The sequence below is a fragment of the Papio anubis genome, chromosome 8 (assembly GCF_008728515.1).
Source record: "Papio anubis isolate 15944 chromosome 8, Panubis1.0, whole genome shotgun sequence".
NCBI classification, from domain to species: Eukaryota; Metazoa; Chordata; class Mammalia; order Primates; family Cercopithecidae; genus Papio; species Papio anubis.
Window position 1 is genome coordinate 42533938 of NC_044983.1, and position 20602 is coordinate 42554539.

At 45.2% G+C, this 20602-nt stretch overlaps 1 protein-coding gene and 1 pseudogene across 1 annotated transcript; one reads left to right on the plus strand and one right to left on the minus strand.

Annotated features, from left to right (window-relative positions):
• Window positions 1-6342: 6342 nt before the first annotated feature.
• Window positions 6343-16454, plus strand: LOC103881088 (basic proline-rich protein-like). Its single transcript, XM_009198772.4, has 2 exons — window positions 6343-7409; window positions 16007-16454. Exon 1 carries the CDS (start codon window positions 6381-6383, stop codon window positions 6861-6863), a length of 483 nt encoding a protein of 160 aa, XP_009197036.1. The 5' UTR covers window positions 6343-6380; the 3' UTR covers window positions 6864-7409; window positions 16007-16454.
• Window positions 12795-20602, minus strand: LOC101020230 (annotated as a pseudogene).

Consider the following 20602-nt stretch of genomic DNA (forward strand, 5'->3'; position numbering starts at 1 on the left):
CTGGGGCAGGGTGTAGTGGGGTGGGCAGCAATGGTCCCCTAGGTCTGGAGAGAAGTCTGCAGACTGTGCCTTTGACAGGATCTTTCCGTAGTTAGCTCTGTCCAGGGTAGAATGAAGGGTATTTCCCAGACTGTCTCCTGGGCAGGCTCCTCAAATCCAGGGATTAACTACATTCTGAAGCGGCCAGCCCTCCTTTTGATTTTATTGTGTCCCCAAATCCAGGATTTTGGGGGCTGACAGGGAATCAGGCTTCCAGTGGGGATACATTGCTTTTTATCTGTAGGTGGAAAAGATTCCGGAAAGAGAATATTGTCTGACTTCCCTGTTCTCTGGGCAATTGGTTCCTTGGTTCTCTCCCCAGCTCCATGTTGTCTCAGTCTCCAGTACCCCAGCACCCCTCCAGTCCTTCCATGTGGGCCCCTAGATCACACTACTCACCTTCACACTCTCACAACTGAATCCATTGACCAGCTTGCTGATGCCTCATAATTCTCAGCCAGAGCAAGCCCTTGGATAGCTCACCAGGCCCTGCCACTCCAGATGTTACCTTGTGGGCATTCCTGGCACCATTTTCTCTCTGGGTCCTAAAAGTTCCGAAATGCAGGAGGTCCTGGAGTACACCTGTGTGCCTGGCAACATCCAGCACTGTGTTTCCTCTCCATTGAGGTGTCTCATTGCTTCCATTGCCCCTCACAGGGCACCAAGCCTCCAGCAAAGGGAGTCAGCAACCCCTGGCCTGACCACAAGATCCGCAGATTCAGATCTCACTAGGGATAGCCTAGACTTCAACTTGCTTTTTTTAGTATCAGGGCCCCGATCCCTTAGTGCCCAGGGACTCAAAGTTTGGAGTAATCCTAGCCCTGCCAAGAAGTAGGGGTGCTGGTGGGGAGTGTCCACTAGCTGTTCATGAACCTCTGGTTTACCAGGCCTCTCTCCACTGGACATGGCAGCATCTCTGAGTTACAGATTGCAATGTGCTGCCCTGCGTGGTTGAACCATTTCTGATGCCTACTAGGCATTCTGTCCCATGTGCCCTGTCTCTCTTTTGATGCCAGTGACTTCCAATGGCCTATGCTTATTCAGAGCAATAGTACCTAGGGAGTGCCCATGAAGCCCTTTTGTCCTGGTCCCTTGCTCTGCATCGGTCCCCTAGGGAGGCAGCTGCTAAGTGAGTCAGTTCCTGGGAGCCTGCATTTAGGAAGCTCTGGGCTGTGCAGGCATCACCCTGGGATTGAGACAGGTGAGAGGCCCAGCCCTTAGAGGAGCTATGGCAGGGAGAGTGCCTTCCACCCTGAAGCCACCCTAGACCTGGAGGAGCTGCAGTACCCTCCTCTGCTAAAGGGCCTTGAGGTGGGTGGGGCTGACTCCCAACTGGGCAGCTGTTGAGAAGGACAGACGTCCGGTTTGTGCACCCATTGTCTGCTCTATGTCTCCGTTGGTCCTTCTGTCTCTTCCTTTTCACATTTATGCACATAAAATATACTGGTGTTTGTGTTCCATATGGCAAATGTCCACTCTTTGCCTTGCAGACACTTAGCGGTTCATTTGTTCCTCAGATATTTTTTAACTCAGTGCTGGCTCATTGGCAACATGACCTTAGCCTTGCCTCCCTATGATTCGTGCTCCCAGAGCTTCCAGTTGATCCTCTACAACACACGTACCAAGCCCCTGCTCCTCCACCCCAACACTCTCCCATCCTTCAGTGGCTCTCACTGTCCTACAGCAGGGGTGGCAAATCTCCAGTGCCCAGGCTACCCTGCTCCACCTCTGCAGTACAGGTGACATTGCTAACTGATCCTGTCACTTTTTGCCCTGATGCCCTCTCAGAATCCTTCTTTTTTTTTTTTTCTTTAAGATGGAGTCTCGCTTTGTTGCCCAGGATGGAGTGCAGTGGCGCGATCTCAGCTCACTGCAAGCTCTGCCTCCCTGGTTCATGCCATTCTCCTTCCTCAGTCTCCCAAGTAACTGGGACTACAGGCACCCGCCACCATGCCCGGCTAATTTTTTTTTTTTTTTTTGATTTTTAATAGAGATGAGGTTTCACCATGTTAGCCAGGATGAATTTCGATCTCCTGACCTCGTCATCCACCCGCCTCGGTCCCAAACTGCTGGGATTACAGGCGTGAGCCACCGCGCCGGGCCCCACCTCAGAATCCTTCTTAACACATGCTCTGAAATTAGCACACTATCAATGAAATGAAGACGACTACAAAATAAAACCCACAGGTCATCCTCTGTACTGCAAGGTGGAACTCAGTCTCTGGAGAGTGGCATTCCAGGCTTTTCATGACCCCTCCAGCCATTTCCCTTCTGCCCTCTCCAAACTGTCTAGTCCCCATTCCATGCCTTTGTTCCTCCTTTTCCATCTGTCTAGAATGTTCTTTATCCCGTCTCCTGCCAAACTACTACTTATGCTTCAAGACCTCTGTGAAGCCTCCTCCCCTCCCGCAGCACTCATGTGCGCTCTCTCTCTCTCTCTCTCTCTCTATATATATATATATACACACACACACATACACATACATACATCCATATGCCTACACGTGCACCTATTACTGACTGTGAAATCCCAGGAAAGCTTACTAACAAGGTCACTGAGAGTAAGGATGCTGCCTCACTCAGTGACCAGCAGTGAGTCATATGTGCATGTGGAATCACCATACAAAGAAAATGTAGGTTCTGTGCTCGCAAATGGCCCTGACCTTCATGGCTCTACAGGGTGGAAAATGAGCTACTCACAATACAGATGCAGGAAAGGGTCTTTCTTTACCTGCCCCAGTATCGAGAAAAAGCAGTATGCATTCATTAACTGCACCTTTCAAAGTACTATCCTGCCACATAGACTTTCTGCTCCCTATCTTCCTTCAATAAATTCCCTATTTTTTTGGTTAACTTGTCTCTTGGCTGAAATCTTTTTCCCAATACAAACAAAGGGCTGAGGATTTCTGCACTTCCTAGTACCACTAATATAGCCACAGCAACTTTCTGTAAGTGGTTTCATGGTATGTTTTTTCCATCCTGTTATTTTTAAGTTTTTTTTTTTCCTTTTTTTTTTTTTTTTTCTTTTTTTTGAGTCAGAGTCTCGCTCTGTCGCCAGGCTGGAGTGCAGTGGCACAATCTTGGCTCACTGTAACCTCCGCCTCCCAGTTCAAATTATTCTCCTGCCTCAGCCTCCTGAGTAGCTGGGACTACAGGCGCCCGCCACCACGCCCAGCTAATTTTTTGTATTTTTAGTAGAGATGGGGTTTCACCATGTTGGCCAGGATGGTCTCGATCTCTTGGCCTCGTGATCCACTGCCACGGCCTCTCAAAAGTGCTGGGATTACAGGCGTGAGCCACTGCGCCTGGCCTTTTTTTTCCATTTTAATAAGAACACTTAACATGAGATCTCTTAACATGAGATCTACCCTCTTAACAAAATTTTAAGTACATTATACAGCATTGTAAACTGCAAGCACAGTGTTGCACAGCACATCTCTAGAACTTACTTATCTTGTATAACTGAAGCTTCATAGCCCTTGAACAGCAGCTCCCCATTTCCTTCTCCCCCTGCCCCTGGCATTCTACTCCACTGCTGTTAGGCTGACTATGATAGAGACCTCACACAAATGGAGCCAGGCAGCATTTCTCCTCCTGTGATTGACTTATTTCACTCAGCATAATGTCCTCCCATGTTATCCATGTTGTAGTATATGGCAAGATTTAATTCTCTGTGAATTTGAATAGTATCCCATTGCATCTATACACCACATTTTCTGTAAACATTCATTGATCAGTGGACCTTACGGTGTCTCCTTGTCTTTGAAACTGTGATTAATACTGCATTGAATAAGAGTGTGTCACTATTTCTGCAAGATCCTAATTTCCATTCTTTTGGATGTATACTCAGATGTGTTCTTTGTTTTAAGGGCGTGTATTTTTATTTAGTTTGTCAATCCAAGTGACAGCCTGGCAGAGCTCTATCACTTCAGTCACAAGAAACTGAGACCTGCCCCCATCTCTGATTTTCACAGGTTTTGTCTCACCTCTCAGCCTCCTGCCTCCTGTGGACTGGGATTCCACATCTGTCATAACAGGGATTAGTGTGGCCTAGAAATTCTCAGTCTCCTGTTCCTTTTCCATCCCTGTGATATTATAAATTATGAATTTGGTCTTTGACCCCATTTCCCGTCACACAACTCCTAAAACATTTAGAATCACCAAAGTGATGCCTTTTTGTATGCCACCAAGATGACTGATGGCGGGCAGTCCCTAGGTAGCTTCTGGACAGGGGCTGGTCACCAGAAAGACCAAGGCAGGGTTAGAGGATTGGGACTTTCAGCCTTGTCTCCCAACCTCCATGGAGGGAAGAGAGGCTGCAGGTTAATCACCAGTGGCCAGTAGTTTACTCCATCAAGCTTGTGTGATGAGGCCTCCATAAAAACTCAAAGGGTGTTGGATTGGGAGAGCTTCTGAACACATGAAGGTTACCGGATGGTGGTGCACCTCTTCCCATACCTCGCCCTACACACCGTTTCATCTGTGTCCTTGGTTATATCCTTTATAATAAACCTGTGAATTTAAGTAAGTATTCTCCTGAGTTCCACAAGCCGTTCTAGCAAATTAATTGAAGCTAAGGAGGGGTTTCGGGATCTTCAATTTATAGGTCTTTGGTCAGAAGCACAGATGAAGCAAACTGTACTTGTGATTGGCATAAGAAGTGGGGCACAGTCTTGGTGAAAGAGCCCTCAAGCTGTAAGATCTGACCCCATCTTCATGTAGATAGTATCAGAACTGAGTTGAGTTAGAGGACACCCAGGTGAGGTCCTCTATAAAATTGATGGCTTGCTTTGTGGGAAGGAAAAATCCCCACACATTTGGTCACGGAAGCCTTCTGTGCTGATTGTTGTGATGCCAGCAGAGCAAAGGTGGTCTGTGCTCTTTCCACTCAGCCCTGAGGACACTGAATGACACTCATAGTTCTTTCAGCATCCTGGGGCATGGGCAGGTGTATTTTCACTGTGTGGCCTGTGCTAAAGTCTGCAAGTTCCTCCTGTCTTTTCCTTTGTGGTGTCCCAGTCGTCCATCCTGGGGAACGTTACTGATCCACTTGAAGACGGTCTCAGAACCTGCAGACTTCACAGGCTGCTTTGGGTATAGATAAAGAGCACTAATGTACATGAGTTTCCTCTTTGACTCCACAAACCTCAGCACCTTTTCCCTGGGTCACATGCTGACTACTCCCCTAACCCACAACTTACCCTGAGACACGGACACAAACACACATCAAGGTCACATGCCCAGACACATGGGATGACCAGAATATTTTCCACCTGAGCTTCCTGCCTGTGTGGCAATGACCGGGCTGAGATGATTTATCTTAATAGTTAAGCATAAATATTGGAGGGATAAAGGCTACCAATTCAGCGAAGGTCTCAGATCCTTGCTCCAGGAAGGAGAAGTGCCTGCAGAAGTTTTCTGTTATTCTGGCCTTAGTGACAAGAGGGGAGAGTGGGTCTAGGGGTCCTAGAGGGGATCAGACAGGAAGCTTGGGCCTCATTTCCCTGGGGGGTAGGGACCCTGGGCTGCACTGGGCTCTGTCCATCTCCTGAATGGGAGTGCTCACCCTCAGCCTCAGACAGTAGCCCAGAGTAGTAAGGGAGGCCGCCAGGCCAGACCTGGAACAAGAGCTCCCACAGAGACCCCTGCACGCTGTGGGAAACAGCAGGCGTCACTGTATGGGGCTTCTCCTAGGAGCTGGCGGCCCAGGCCACAGTGTCCACAGGACTCTGCTGCTTGCTCCAGTGCAGAAGGAGGTGACCCTCAGTTCTAGAAGATGGGGCTGACTGAGTGGAGTGCAGAGTGCGGGCAGGACCCTAAAAGGGCACCAGGGCCACCGCTGCCAGCACAGAGCCTGACACAGGGAGGGCACAGCCACCCCTGCATGGTGACAGTGACTGGTGTTTCACATTTACCAATCCCTGCTTCTGGCATCTGAGGGTCCTGTGCTGTCTCGTCTGCTGACACCCACCTGCGCACCATGTCAAGGGAAAACACATAAAAACACACAATAATAAAATAATGAAATGGGCCGGTAGAACCTATCTACCCGTCGTTAAAATTTTTATTACTTTCCTCAGGTTAGAAAATAACTTCACCATTTGTTCAAATTACCTCCTGTATTATTTGCTGAGTTTTGTGGTTGTTTTCTTTTAGATACATTGGAAGTTCATCATTTTAATGAAAGTAGAATAACAAACATTCTGAAGTTTTAAAGAATTACATTAAAAAAAAATACAGCCTTTTCCTCTTTCGCTTGCTGTCTCCCCTTCCCCTCCTCCTCCTTCTTTCTCCAAACGGAGGGAGTTCTCTTTTTCTTCTTCCGTCTCATCTACTCAATCATGGAGCCGCTGCAGCCGCTGCCCGCTGCCCGCTGCCCGCTGCACACACAGAGCAGAGTCCCAGGGTCCAGGAGCCAAAGCAGCGCCGCTCGGAGACCGGATGGTTCCGTGGGTTGTGGAGGAGCACAGGAAAGCGGAGGCCGGGCCACACAGCACCCCGGACCCAGCAGCCCAAACCCAGCGGACCCAGCAGCAGCTCTGGGAGTCGCCACCCCCGGAAGCCGCCACTGCCGGGAGCCTCCATTTCCAGGACCCGCCACCGCTGGGAGCTGCCACAGCCGGGAGCCGCCACCGCCGGAAGCCTCCATCTCCTGGGAGCCGCCACCTCCAGAAGCCGCTACGGCCGCCGGGAGCCATCACCGCCGGGAACCTCCATCTCCTGGAGCCACCACCGCTGGGAGCTGCCACCTCAGGAGCAGCGGCAGCACAGGGACCCGCCGGGCCCCCTCGTACCCCGCGGCGGCGGCTCCGCGGGTGCCCTAGACCGGGAGGGGCCGAGGGAGCCCACGCCGCCGGCGGGACCGCAGGGATGTGCTGGCTCTTTCTGCGCTGAGGGGCCGCGGCGCGGGGCGGAGGTCGGGTAGGGAAAGCTGGAGCCGCAGGGAAAGCTCAGGACAGGCTTGCTGGGTGCCGGCTCTCGCCCTCGCTCAGAGACCTTGGGACCCGCGCAATGTGGCAGTGGAAGGCGCAGGGTCTGACCCCGGACGCGGCTGCCGCAGCAGCAGTCTGTCAACCTCGACCAGAGCCGAGCCGCCTGAGGTCTGCAGCGTCCTCCATCACCACTGTGATGGCATCCGCTTCTGTGACTGTCACTGTGCACCCTCCGCCTGTCCCCGGGCCCACGCAGGACCCCTAAGCGGGGCTCTGCACAGGCCAAGAGGGCTACTCTGGGACTGACCACGGGTTGTTCGTGGGTCCTCACGTGCCTTTCCAGGTCCAGGGTGAGAGGATGGATTTGAAGATAGAAGTCATACAGCTGCAGGATGTGGAGTGCGAGGAGAGGCCCCAGGGAAGCAGCTCCAACTGAGGGTGATTAAAATGTAAAGCAGGGCGGGCGTGGTGGCTCATATCTGTAATCCCAGCTCCTTTGGAGGCCGAGGCAGGTGGTTCGCCTGACGTCAGGAGTTCGAGACCAGCCTGGGCAAAATAGTGAAACCCCGTCTCTACTAAAAATACCAAGTTAGCCAAGCACGATGGCGAGCGCCTCTAATCCCAGCTACTCGGGAGGCTGAGGCAGGAGAATCGCTTGAACCTGGGAGGGGGAGGTTGCAGTGAGCTGAGATTGTGCCATTGCACTCCAGCCTGGGCAACAAAAGCGAAACTCCATCTCAAAAAAAAAAAAAAAAAAAATCTAAAGTAAAGAGGTCAAAGATTGGAAACCCCTGCCCCCACATCTTTCCAGAACTGCTTGGAGAGAACTGCTTGTAGTTACGGTAAAGATACCTTGAGCCAGTATAGCAGTACATTATTGCTGTAACTGATTGTATTATTTTGTTAAACATTTCCACAAATATTTAAGAGGTGTAATATATGTGTAATATAGGAAGGAAGGATGTAAAGCAGTATGATCTGGGGCTTCTCCACTCCTGCCCCAGAGTATGGAGGCTGCAGTGGGGCCTCTCCTTATTTGTGCATTGATCTCTGTGCCACAACCAAGCTTCACTTTGATTTAAATTTCAGCATATGTTGCTGCTGCTTAAATATTGTATAATTTCAAAAAATTAGCCGGGCGCCTGTAATCGCAGCTGCTCGGGAGGCTGAGGCAGGAGAATGGCGTGAACCCGGGAGGCGGAGCTTGCAGTGAGCCAAGATTGCGCCACTGCACTCCAGCCTGGGTGACAGAGCAAGACTCCCTCTCAAAAAAGAAAATAATAAAATAAAAAATGTATATATTGTGTAATTTACTTGTATAATTCTATGTGAATAATGCTTATGTAATAGGATTATTTTGTAAAGCTTTCTGTTTAAATATTTTAAATTTGCATATCACAACCCTGTGGTAGTATGAAATGTTACAGGGTTTTTTCCTTTTTTTCTTTTTATTTTTTTGTATTATTATTATACTTTAAGTTCTAGGGTACATGTGCACAACGTGCAGGTTTGTTACATAGGTATACATGTACCATGTTGGTTTGCCGCAGCCATCAACTCGTCCTTTACATTAGGTATTTCTCCCAATGCTATCCCTCCCCCAGCCCCTGACCTGAAATGTTACTGTTAACTTTATTTTTATTTATTTATTTATTTATTTTGAGACGGAGTCTCGCTCTGTGTCCCAGGCTGGAGTGCAGTGGTGCGACCTCGGCTCACTGCAAGCTCTCCTTCCCGGGTTCACTCCATTCTCCTGCGTCAGCCTCCTACTTAGCTGGGACTACAGGCGCAGGCTGCCATGACCGGCTAATTTTTTTGTATTTTTAGTAGAGTCGGGGTTTCACCGTGTTAGCCAGGATGGTCTCCATCTCCTGACCTTGTGATCCGCCCACCTCGGCCTCCCAAAGTGCTGGGATTACAGGCGTTGAGCCACCGCGCGCCCGGCCTACTTTCCAATTATGTTATGCACGATAACGTTTTTGGTTTGATGAACAGATATGAGCAAAGCACGTTAATCCCGGTGTCTTCTCTCAGTGTAGGTGTTTGCGATTCTCGAGTGGCTGTGCATATGAACACATGTGTGATTTCTCAGTGTACTGTACTGTGATTTGTTTTTATTGCTTGTTTTGCTTCTCCTCAATGTCTGTAACCCTTAGTAGGCTCTGACCTAGTTAGGCCAGAAGAAGCATAAGGATCTTTTGTGGCTTTGTGCTGGGTGAGGGCTGGCCCTAAACATCTGCCTAATCCTTTCAATGGGCCCAGGAAAGGCCAGACTGGCATCATGTCCACAGCATCTCTTAATATCATTGGTTGTCATCCAGACACCTCAACTTGTGCTGCAGAGGAAATAAGTTCCTTCTCACGGATCATCATGATGGACATTGAAACCTCAGAGTGTAGAGCTAACATCTGTTCATCATCGTGGATGTTAAAGAATTGGGTAACATGCCTAGTGGTAAGCCTTGGATGGGCCATGAGAGTATACTCTAAAAAGCATGCAGTATTGTGCCCCTCTCACAACCAATACACACATGACCTGTCCCCCAGCACCCCAAAATTTAAGAGTGGATTGCAAATCTTTTGGAGACCGTGGCCCTGGTACAGGTAGAAAAACCTGTTCTGTTATTCCTGGGCCCACAATAAACCCAGAAATGAAGTTTTGAGTTACTGTGATTTAAACTCCCTCTCTTCTTAAATGGAACAGCTCATTGGGGCTTTCTGGATCTGTTTCCATTTTCTTTGAAAGTAAATGGTGAGTTTGCATTGTGATGCAGAGGCAGGCATTCTGTGAGATACAAGCTCCAGAAGGATTCTCCTCAGTGTGTCAGTGTTGGGATGCACACTCCCTAAATAAATCATCATTGTCTCCATCCTCTCCATTAATAGCACTTTTTCAGTGTGACATGGAAAAGCAGGAGGATGGCATACACCCCACTGAAGGATGTAGGCGGAGGCAGATCTCTCAACTGGGCATATTTTTTAAAAAGTTGCTTCTGTACTGCTCTTCTTTTGCTTTAAGGTGTGGGCTTCCTCAACCTCTTAGCCAGAGACCAGCAAATGTCAGGGAAGCACCCAGTGTCTGGCTCCCATTCCAAATCAACACAAGCATCTTGTTACAGACAAGAAGTCAGAGGAAAGGGCGGGGTCCCTGCAGGACAGAAGCCTAAGCTACTATGAGGCGCTCACGACTGGCAGCTCCTGTTACTCCCTCTTAAATTATGTGGGAAATCTTAATGCAAGGGCAATGGGCCCCCAGGGATACCTGCAGCGTAGTGACCTCAGACCCTGATACTCACCATGAAACTCTAAAATACTGACTGGAAGCCACTTGTGGCTGCTGGCTGTGTGTGTGACTCTGCCGGGGACACTGGCAGCCCCCCTGTAGCCATCTTGATGCCTCTCTGTCACCCACATTGTCTGCCTACTTAACACCCAGCTCTGCTCAGAAAACTTACATCTTGTGTCAAGAAGAGAGGATGCAAAATTCTGAAGTCAATTTCCTTCTGGCTCCTGGCATGCCCTCACTCCTTTTCTGAGCCCAGCTTGTATTGTGCCAGAGCCTGTGTGGTCCCCTGATTTCTGCACAGTGTAGAACTTTCTCCAATAGTCACATTGGCAAAAGGAGAACTTGGGGGCTGGCAGGTAATTAGAATTTCTCTCTCTCTCTCTTTCAGTAGTTTCATTTTGAATGTCTTATTTGTTCATGTGGATGTTTTAATTTAAAAAATTCTTTCTGATACTTTAAATTTTGTATCATAAGAATGTTTTCCTCTACAGTATTTGTCATACCAATTTATAACCACAGAAATGCAGGAATTTTATTTCTACTGGAAACATTACTATTGGGGGAAACCCCACCCCCAATATTTATCATAGGTTCTTTTCTATTTCCTAGGCATCTCAGCTGGTTTGAGAAATAAAGGGAAAGAGCACAAGAGAGAGAAATTTAAAGCTGGGTGTCCAGGGGAGACATCATATGTCGGCAGGTTCCATGATGCTCCCCCAGCCGCAAAACCAGCAAGTTTTTATTAACGATTTTCAAAAGGGGAGGGAGTGCACGAATAGGGTGTGGGTCACAGAGATCACATACTTCACAAGGTAATAAAATATCACAAAGCAAATGGAGGCAGGGCGAGATCACAGGACCACCGGATGGGGCAAAATTAAAATTGCTAATGAAGCTTTGGGTGTGCATTGTCATTGATAACATCTTATCAGGAGACAGGGTTTGAGAGCAGACAACCTGTCTGACCAAAATTTATCAGGCGGGAATTTTCTTGTCCTAATAAGCCTGAGAGCGCTACAGGAGACTGCCTTAAGGGGGCTGTCTATAGACCTACCCTCAGGGTGCATCCCTCTTTCTCAGGGATATTCCTTGCTGAGAGAAAGAATTCAGTGATATTTCTCCTATTTGCCTTTGAAAGAAGAGAAATATGGCTCTGTTCCATCCGGCTCACCAGCGGTTAGACTCCAAGGCCATCTCCCTTGTTCCCTGAACATCGCTGTTATCCTGTTCTTTTTTCAAGATGCCCAGATTTCATATTGTTCAAACACACATGCTCTACAAACAATTTGTGCAGTTAACACAATCATCACAGGGTCCTGAGGTGACATATATCCTCCTCAGCTTACAAAGAAGATGATGTGATTAAGAGATTAAAGACAGGCATAGAAAATCACAAGGGTATTGATTGGGGAAGTGATAAGTGTCCATGAAATCTTCACAATTTATGTTCAGAGATTGCACTAAAGAGAGGTATAAGAAATTATAAAAGTATTAATTTGAGGAACTAATAAATGTCCATGAAGTCTTCACAATTTACATTCCTCTGCCGTGGCTTCAGCCAGTCCCTCCATTTGGGATCCCTGACTTCCCGAAACACATTACTACAGCTATGTTTTACTTTTGAACAGAATTTTTACTTGTATAGGGTGTTTACTAATGTTAAATAGTTTGGAGTATATAACATTTACATTAAGGACTCATGGTAGAAAAAGGGTAAGGAGTTTAAAGGAAATAAATATTCAAACTGGGTCTTATTGCCAATTTTGGTGTAAATTAGTTTGTGTCATTTCAATTACAAAGATAAAAGTATGCCATATAATTTATGTAAAATTTGTTTTTGTAATGTACATAATGGTTATCAAGTCTTTTGACAGAAGAATATTTTCAAAGAATATACATGTAATGAAGCCATAATGTCTGAAACTTTGCTGAGATATGAGTGGGGCACACTTCATTATAAATTACAGCGAGGAAAAAATTAACAGTGATAAGAGAGTGAGAGTGAGTGGATATTCACACAATTGTGAAATGTTTATTAGTTACCTTTTGTGATGTAGTGTGGTTCTCATTTTAAACCTTGGAAGGTGAAAATGTACAAACTATAAATATTAATGTTCAAACACTGACAGAAATTCTAATATGAATTTTAAATATATATATATTGTATTTTATTAATTATGAACTGGGTTATTTTATTATTCATTCTAATGAATATTTTAAGTGATGGTTTAATTTAATTGACATACAGTTGCCATTAAAAGGTTAACTCTCTCATGAAAACATTTTTTCTATTTTAACATTCTTTGCCTCTCATTTCTTCCTTTCTTGTGCAACAAAGAGTCTTTACTTTCAAATTATTTTTAGTACAACAAGTAATAACATGAATTCTATCAAAAAGCAATTTTGATTAAGAGAAACTTACAGCAGCCCAGGCAATTACAGCAGTAGTCACTGTTCTAAGCCTTGGAAGGAATGGACTCCTTAGGGCTGGCTGCTGCTTCACACAGGTTACAAATAACTATTTACCACTTTTTCATTGACCTTCAAGAAAGCATTAGAGGAAAACTATTTAATCCCTTCCTTTCTTCAAAGATTGTTTTTTTGTTGTTGTTTTACTAGATCTAAAAAAGAAAAACTCAACATTGCTATATGTTACTTGAGCCAAAAGGCATAGGAAAACAGACAGCACATAACCATTAAATTCCTAAGAAACATGAAGTAAAAGGATGACACATTTAGTTCTATGTCTGCACAAGAAACTGGATTTGCTGCTCTCCATAAAGTGAAGGGACCAACTATACAACGTACAGAAATAATTAAATGCCTTCTTGTTAGAATATAACTAGGGCTTTGCTAAAGTTTCTTATTCCATGAGGGCAGCTAAAATGCCAGTCCACAGAACAGGCGTTTCTCCTCCTATCTATTTATGCCGTAGTTTTCATGGATTTCTGGCTGGTTGTCGCAGACAAAGGCCAAGAAGTTATCCATGCCCTCTTCCCTGTTCTGCTGAAAGTAGGTCTGGAAGATGGTTGTTTTATCCTGGGTCTCCTCCACTTCTGTGCTGCAGCTGCCTTGGGATCCCAGTGCCACAGCTTCCTTGGCCTTGAACTCTTTCTCCCTCTGTAGGTGGCACTATTCAATTTCAGCCCGAACTGCCACTTTGGCCTGCTTCAGCCTCTGGTTCTTTTGGCTGCAGGCCTCTGACACCTTCTTAACGGCCTGCTTCTCAACCTGCATTAGCTGCTGGATCCCTTGCAAGTGACTGGCCACGACAGTGGTGATTCTGAGACCAAGGTGAGTAGCCTAAATCAGTTCAAAGGACCCTGGGGTCAACTGACCCACCCAACCACAGTCTGCACCTGCGCCCTGCCACCTCTCATTTCTTACAAGTAAGTCAAACACCACACAGCAGAAATTTTAGAAGGTATAGCACAAAGTGAGCACATTAAGTATTTTTGAAATCTTTAAAATATGTCTTATAAGTAATCTTACACAGTGTTACCTATTCATATGTTACATCTTAACAGATGTATTTGGACAATCAGATTTCCTTCAGATTAAAGATGGTGTTGGTATTTTTTCAAGAAGTTATTTTAAAGCTGTTAGGGAAGTTTCTGTAGTGTGGAACAATTCTTCTTTATAAAGTGATATTTTACCTATGTTATTAAAATATCAAATCAGAAACTAGATCAAGCTCTGGAAAACATTTCATTTACTTTTATACTATTTATATCTGATGCCTACTATAAATTATTTGCTGTGTCTGTGCAGATACTCTTAACTCATAAAAATAGATATTTCTGAATATACATTAAAACCTAGATTACCTTTGTACACTAACATTTATTTTAATAAAAGAAATTGGTAAGAACAACATGTTACATGTTGGCAAATCTAAAAGTGCTCAGTTTGACTCTCCATCATAATGCTCACAGAATTTACTCCTGTGCTCACTAGACACAATTTCTATAAGGAGAAAGTCTGTTTTATTCACCAACATATAGCCAACACCTGACACAGGAATACATGGCACAGAGCAGGTATTCAATAAATATTTGTCAATAATTGAATAAATATTTTCTCCAGCAAGTCAAAAAAAAGTGACCTTAAATAAATGGAACCAGAATAGCAACTGTTTCATTACACAACAAAAGGAGCTTTTTGCAAACATTCTAGGATTACTTATCGTAAGTAGGTGAAGAGTGCAACAAAAGTAATTTCCTCCAAAAATAAATAAATTTGCATTATGGGAAAAAAAGAAAAACAGTGACACTTTGTTCTACAAGCCTAGTAAGTGATATTTACAATATAAACTAATTTTAAACCACCGGAACGCTAAGTAAGGCAATTCCAAAACTATTGTTTCACAAATTTACTACAGAACGCATTCTCTTTCTGACAATACTCCTAACCTTAGATGAATATACTTTTTAACAACGTTACTGAACTCATAATATAAAATGTCTAATCAATTTATCATTTTTATCCTTGAATCTATGTTAGAGAGTTTTAGAAATAGAAGAAACCTATTAGATTCAAGTCATTTTTAAAAATTGTCTGACTTAAAACAGCTATTACATAATTAATACATTTGGAACAGCATTGATTGTTTTCAGATATATGTATTTCACATAGCATTGTTGAAATTAACCAGAACTAAAGTCTAATGAAAACATTCATCTATAATTTTTAAATGATTAACATTTTGAAATGAAAAAAAGGCATAAAACATTATTGTGTTCTTAAATTAGAGACTTCTTAGCACATATAAAACTTACCTATTTCAGCTGGGCGCGGTGGCTCACACCTGTACTCCCAGCACTTTGGGAGGCCGAGGTGGGCAGATCGTGAGGTCGTGAGATCGAGACCACCCTGGCTAACACGGTGAAACCCCGTCTCTACTAAAAATACAAAAAAAAAAAAAAAAAAGAAAGAAAAATTAACCAGGCATGGTGGCAGGCGCCTGTAGTCCCAGCTACTCTAGAGGCTGAGGCAGGAGAATCGTGTGAACCCAGGAGGCAGAGCTTGCAGTGAGCCGAGATCGTGCCACTGCACTCCAGCCTGGGCGACAGAGCAAGACTCCATCTCGGAGGGGGGGAAAAAGATAAAAATAAAAAGTACCTATTTCAATTAGGGCAATATCAAGATTTACAACATTCTCCATCATCATCAACATATTTCAAAATCTCCATTTTTAGGTACTAAAAAAAATGCACTAATGAAATGATGTGTTTTGTCTGACAATTCCACAAAGTTAGGAGTAAAGGGAAGGAAAAAGCACTTTTACAGTTAAATTTGAAGTCCTAAACAATTCATCATTTATTTAAGACTGCCTCTCTAAATTAAAAATGTATCAGCACTTTCAGTTACCAATTCTATACAATATAGAAATTTCACAAGTATCAATTTTTACTTTTTTTTTGAGACAGAGTCTCACTCTGTGGCCAGATTGGAGTGTAATAGCATAATCTTGGCCCTCTGCCTCCCAGGTTCAAGCGATTCTCCTGCCTCAGCCTCCCAAGTAGCTGAGATCACAAGCACATGCCACCACGCCCTGCTAATTTTTTGTATTTTTAGCAGAGATGAGGATTCACCATGTTAGCCAGGAAGGTCTTGATCTCCTAACCTCGTGATCCACCCACCTCGGCCTCCCAAAGTGCTGGGAGCCACCGCACCCAGCTACAGGTTTTAATCAGTTGAGTCCATTAATTTTCTTATACAGTGAACATCTTTTTTTTTTTTTTGTCAGGTTCCCACGGAAGGATAATGTAAATCTCACTTTCCCTGTCACCTTCGAGCCCAGAGGCAACCTGTCTCAACGATAACCAAAAAATGTAGTAAATGACTGATCTGTTTTTATTTTATTTTATTTTATTTTATTTGAGGCAAAGTTTTACTCTGTCACCCAGGTGGGAGTTTAGTGGTATGACTTTGTCTTACCAAGGTCTCAACTCCCTGAACTCAACTGATCCTCACACCTCAGCTTCCCAAGTAGTTGGGACCACAGGCACATACCACCATATCTGGTTAAGATGAGGTCTCACCATGTTCCCCAGGTTGGTCTCAAACTCCTGGGCTCAAGCTATCCTCCCACCTTGGCCTCCCAAACTGCTCAGATTATAGGCGTGAGCCATCACACCTGGCACTGGTAGTCTGTTTCTGCAGTAAAACTTTTTTTCCACTAATCAAAATTTGCCATCTGAAGACATCGTTACTGTTCTGGAAGCATAGTTCCAAGATCATCTTTATTAATCATCACTGAAGCAATGGCTCCAACATTTGGCTCAAAAGACGTTCCCCCATTCACCATACAGGTGTCCCAACAATGAGAATAAACACAAATCTCTCAGGAGAAACAATGCTCGTAGGTGCTTGAGAAAACTCTTTTGGTTCTTGAATACAGGAAAGTATTTTTGGGTTTTTGGACTGTAGAGCAGTGATTTGTTATATTTATTTGCTATTTTTTCTATTAATTCTCAGTTCAATGCAAGACTCCAATGTCCTTGTCATTTTGCAATATTTTAAACATGCTCCAAAGCCAGACCTTCAACCCTGTTAATATTGAATGGCCAGCCTTTGCTCCTGTTCCAGTTTACAAATTGAGCCCTCAACTCTTCTATTTTTTCCATGGATCATCATAAGCTGAAATCTGATAGTGGGAAGCCAATCCTTTAGAGTGGGTCTATTTCTTAAGTTTTCCATTGCCACAGTCCCAGTATAGGACATTCTGGATGGATGTTTCCCAATAAGACTTCAGGTAGTGCTCTCACTGGCAAATGCCAGAGTCCTGAAGCCTCAGTTCTTTCGCCATGAATTCTTCTATGTCAAGTGCTCTACTCTGTTAATTCAAATTTAGATGCTGTTCATAAAGTCCCTCAGGACTGGGGTTTATTCCAATCCATTTAGGGTATAAATTGATTTGCTGTCTCCATACTGAACTCACTACTATATACCTTTGGTAAGGCTTCTGGGAAGGAATGTGTATATTGAACATGTCAACATAAGTGACTCTCAGATAGTTCTGGATCAGGGTTTACCTCATAACTGATTTAAGTTTGTCCAAGACTTTACTCACAGCAGAAGCATTGTACCATCACCTCCTGCAGCTATGACAGCATCTGCCCCTGAGAGAACCTCTTCCTCATAGTCTCTCATCTCTAGGCGAACCTCAACTCCCACAGTATGGCTGACATTTTTGCTGTGAACATGATGTGGTTCAATAAGTTCACTATAGCTACAGAGCAGCTGTTTGAAGTTCTTCTCCAGGAGCTCCCCTTAATGGCACTACTGCTGCTAGAACTCCTACTGGGTGGTTTTGGCCACCTTCCACCTGTGAGGGGTGGAAACCATCATTGGAATGGTGGCCACAGTCTGCCAGCTCACATGGCTTTATCTGCCCCAGATGCCAATGGCCACCACAGTCACCACTGGGCCATGCAGGGGGAACTCCAGTGACTGGGTTTCACAGTGTCACTGCCAGACCACCTGCATGTGAGGATGGCTGACAAGCAGGAAGCCTTGGTAAGGTCATCCTTGGCCCAGCCAAGTCCCCAGGCTCAGGCTTCCGCCTCTGCTCCCCTCTTCCATCCCAAGGAGTGTTGGCCACAGATGCTGCCCCAACCTGTAACATCACACCACCCAAGAAGGCAGAGGTTAGGTGCAGGGACATCAGTGGTCCATGCCATGAAGGAAACTTCTAATGAATTTGTAGTAAAATCTCTTATCTTCTAGGTAGAATATGTGACATTCTTAAATTAAACAAATGAATCTTCATTTCCGTATTCTTTTTGTTATTTCTACTGTGATTTGACAGTATTCCAGGTTAAATTTGCTCTTAATAGCTCCGTCAGCAGCCATCATGGCTGGTTCTAAATTAACATAGAAAGAGTCCTAGTATCTCACCTTGAGGACTAATGCTTTTTTCTATTCCTTATTTTTTTTAAATGGCTCATGGTTCTGGATGCCTCCTTACCCCCATTTGAGCATGACTGCAGGAAAAAAAAAAAAAAAAAAAAGGCTACTGGACTCCTCCTTTCCAGTGGCCCACATGCGTGTAGATGAAGGTATAAGGCAGGGGACAGAGTGCAGGGCCTGGCTGGGTGGGGCTGACCCAGGAGGCTGATCCAGGAGTGGGGCACCCCATCTAGGTTAAAGATGCAATGTCATTAAGACACTAGGGAAATATAATCTATTTCATTAATTTTATGTTTATTTTTATGAAGACAGTGACTGAAATTAATAGGAAGTTTCTTGAGCACTGATTGAAATGCTTATTAAATATTTTTCTATTTGAATATTTTGCAGTTGAGGTCAATGCTTCAGTGACCCCGTCCCCCTACGGCTCTCCAGCCTAAGCAATGAAGCGAGATCCCAACTCTAAAAAGAAAAAAAGGAAAAAATTGCAACGGGAAAGGGTTAATAAAAAGGCCTTGATGTGACCAGGTGCAGTGGCTCACACCTGTAATCCCAACACTTTGGGAAGCTGAAGTGGGCAGACTATCTGAGGTCAGGAGTTCAAGACCAGCCTGGCCAACAGGGTGAAACCCCGTCTCTATTAAAATACAAAAATTAGCCAGGTGTGGTGGTGGGTGCCTGTAATCCCAGCTACTTGGGAGGCTGAGGCAGGAGAATCACTTGAACCCAGGAGGCGGAGGTTGCCGTGAGCCAAGATCATACTGCTGTACTCCAGCCTGAGCGACAGAGTAAAACTCCATCTCAAAAAAACAAACAAACAAACAAACAAAAAAACAGAAAAAAAGGCCTTGAGATAAATCCACTGTTTCCACCCTTATGACTTATCCTATCTTTATTATAAAGGTATTATATTATTCTTAACTTATTATAAACATTAAATTTTATTATTTTGCCTCTGTTAATTTATTTTTATCACTAATCTTCATGTTTGAGTCCCAACACCTGCTAGGCGACATGACATACTCCCCCATTTCCAGCATCTTCCAGGAAACTCACAGAGCCAAGGCGGGTGCCTTCACTGAGTCATGAAGAAATGAGGATGGTTGTATTATTTTCCCTCCTAAAATGTCTTAGATTTGCCCACACCTTGGCAATCTTACATGGTCAGGGGCTCAAGGTCATGAGCAGCACTAAGGACTGGGTTCACTGGCGTCTGGCTCCCCTCTCTGCCCTCCAGCCGAGTTTATTTCTGTGACTCTTAGAGCAGCCTCACCCCATGGTTTTCTGTTCCTCCAGGAAGATTATTTTAAAATGAGTGATGGTTCATCGCTAGTATAGAAAATAGTGCTCTCTCCTGCACGCTGGTGCTGTATCCAGAGCCCAGACTGACGCCCTCTGAGCAGAAGCATCTCTGTATCACTCCTGGACCCTGAACTGGGCATGGCCTGAACCAGCCTCTTTGGGCCTCCTCCAAAGTCTCCACTGGGAGATTTTTAGCTTTAAGCAAAACATTTCTGCCTGAATAAACATGAACAGATTGAGAAGAAACGAGAAGTGAACTGATCTAAAGTTAAACTGAAGAAAATGATACCACATTGTCAGATCCATTTGGGAAAATCAGTTGCTATTTAAAGATCTGACAACCTAAGTCACCCCCTGAGCTGGACTTGGTCAGAACCACTAGTGGGGTGACTGCACCAGGCAAGGGGAGAAGAGAGTAGGTTAGCGCCTCACTTCCCCATGAGTCTGGGGCACTGTGTAAGCCTGCAAGCTGCTACAACAATAATAGTAAGCCTTGTCCTCAGGCTGCAGCCCAAGGATGTGCAGAATCCCTGCATTGGCTGAGGCATCCCTGGAGGCAGAGAAGCAGCTGGGACCCCAGAGCCCTGCTGCTTACTAGAGTTTGAGGAGTATCTCAGGAGAAACCTGGGAGGACTCCCTGGCCTCTGCTGGAAGCAGTACATTGCAGTCACTAACACTGAAGCCACTGCTCAGGGTGCAGGTGAGTGTGGCTGATGCTCCAGGCAATGCAGCGAGGGAGGGCGCTGAGTCAGTACAGGCTGGGAGAGAGAACTGCAGACGCAGACTCACATGGGGGCTGGGGCAGGGCCAGGGCCAGAGTGAAGTCCCTTGGGGGCCTGAGCCAGAGGGGCTGACAAGCTAAGGAGCTCACCCTGGACACCCAAATTCTGTCCTCACCTGTGCAATAATGGTGGAGCATGAAGAAGAGAGTTGTCCAGGTCACAGTGGACACGCTACTCTTGCCTGTAGTGAAGGCTCCTGGTTCAGGCCTCTTTTTATCTTCATTGCTCTGATAGAGGAGGAGCTGTTTATACAAGTGTGCTCTCCTCCTGGTGATCTCTGTTCCACCTGAGAAGACAGCTGCAGTCTGACGTTTATTTTTTAGACACAGGAGGCTGGTGGGTGACAT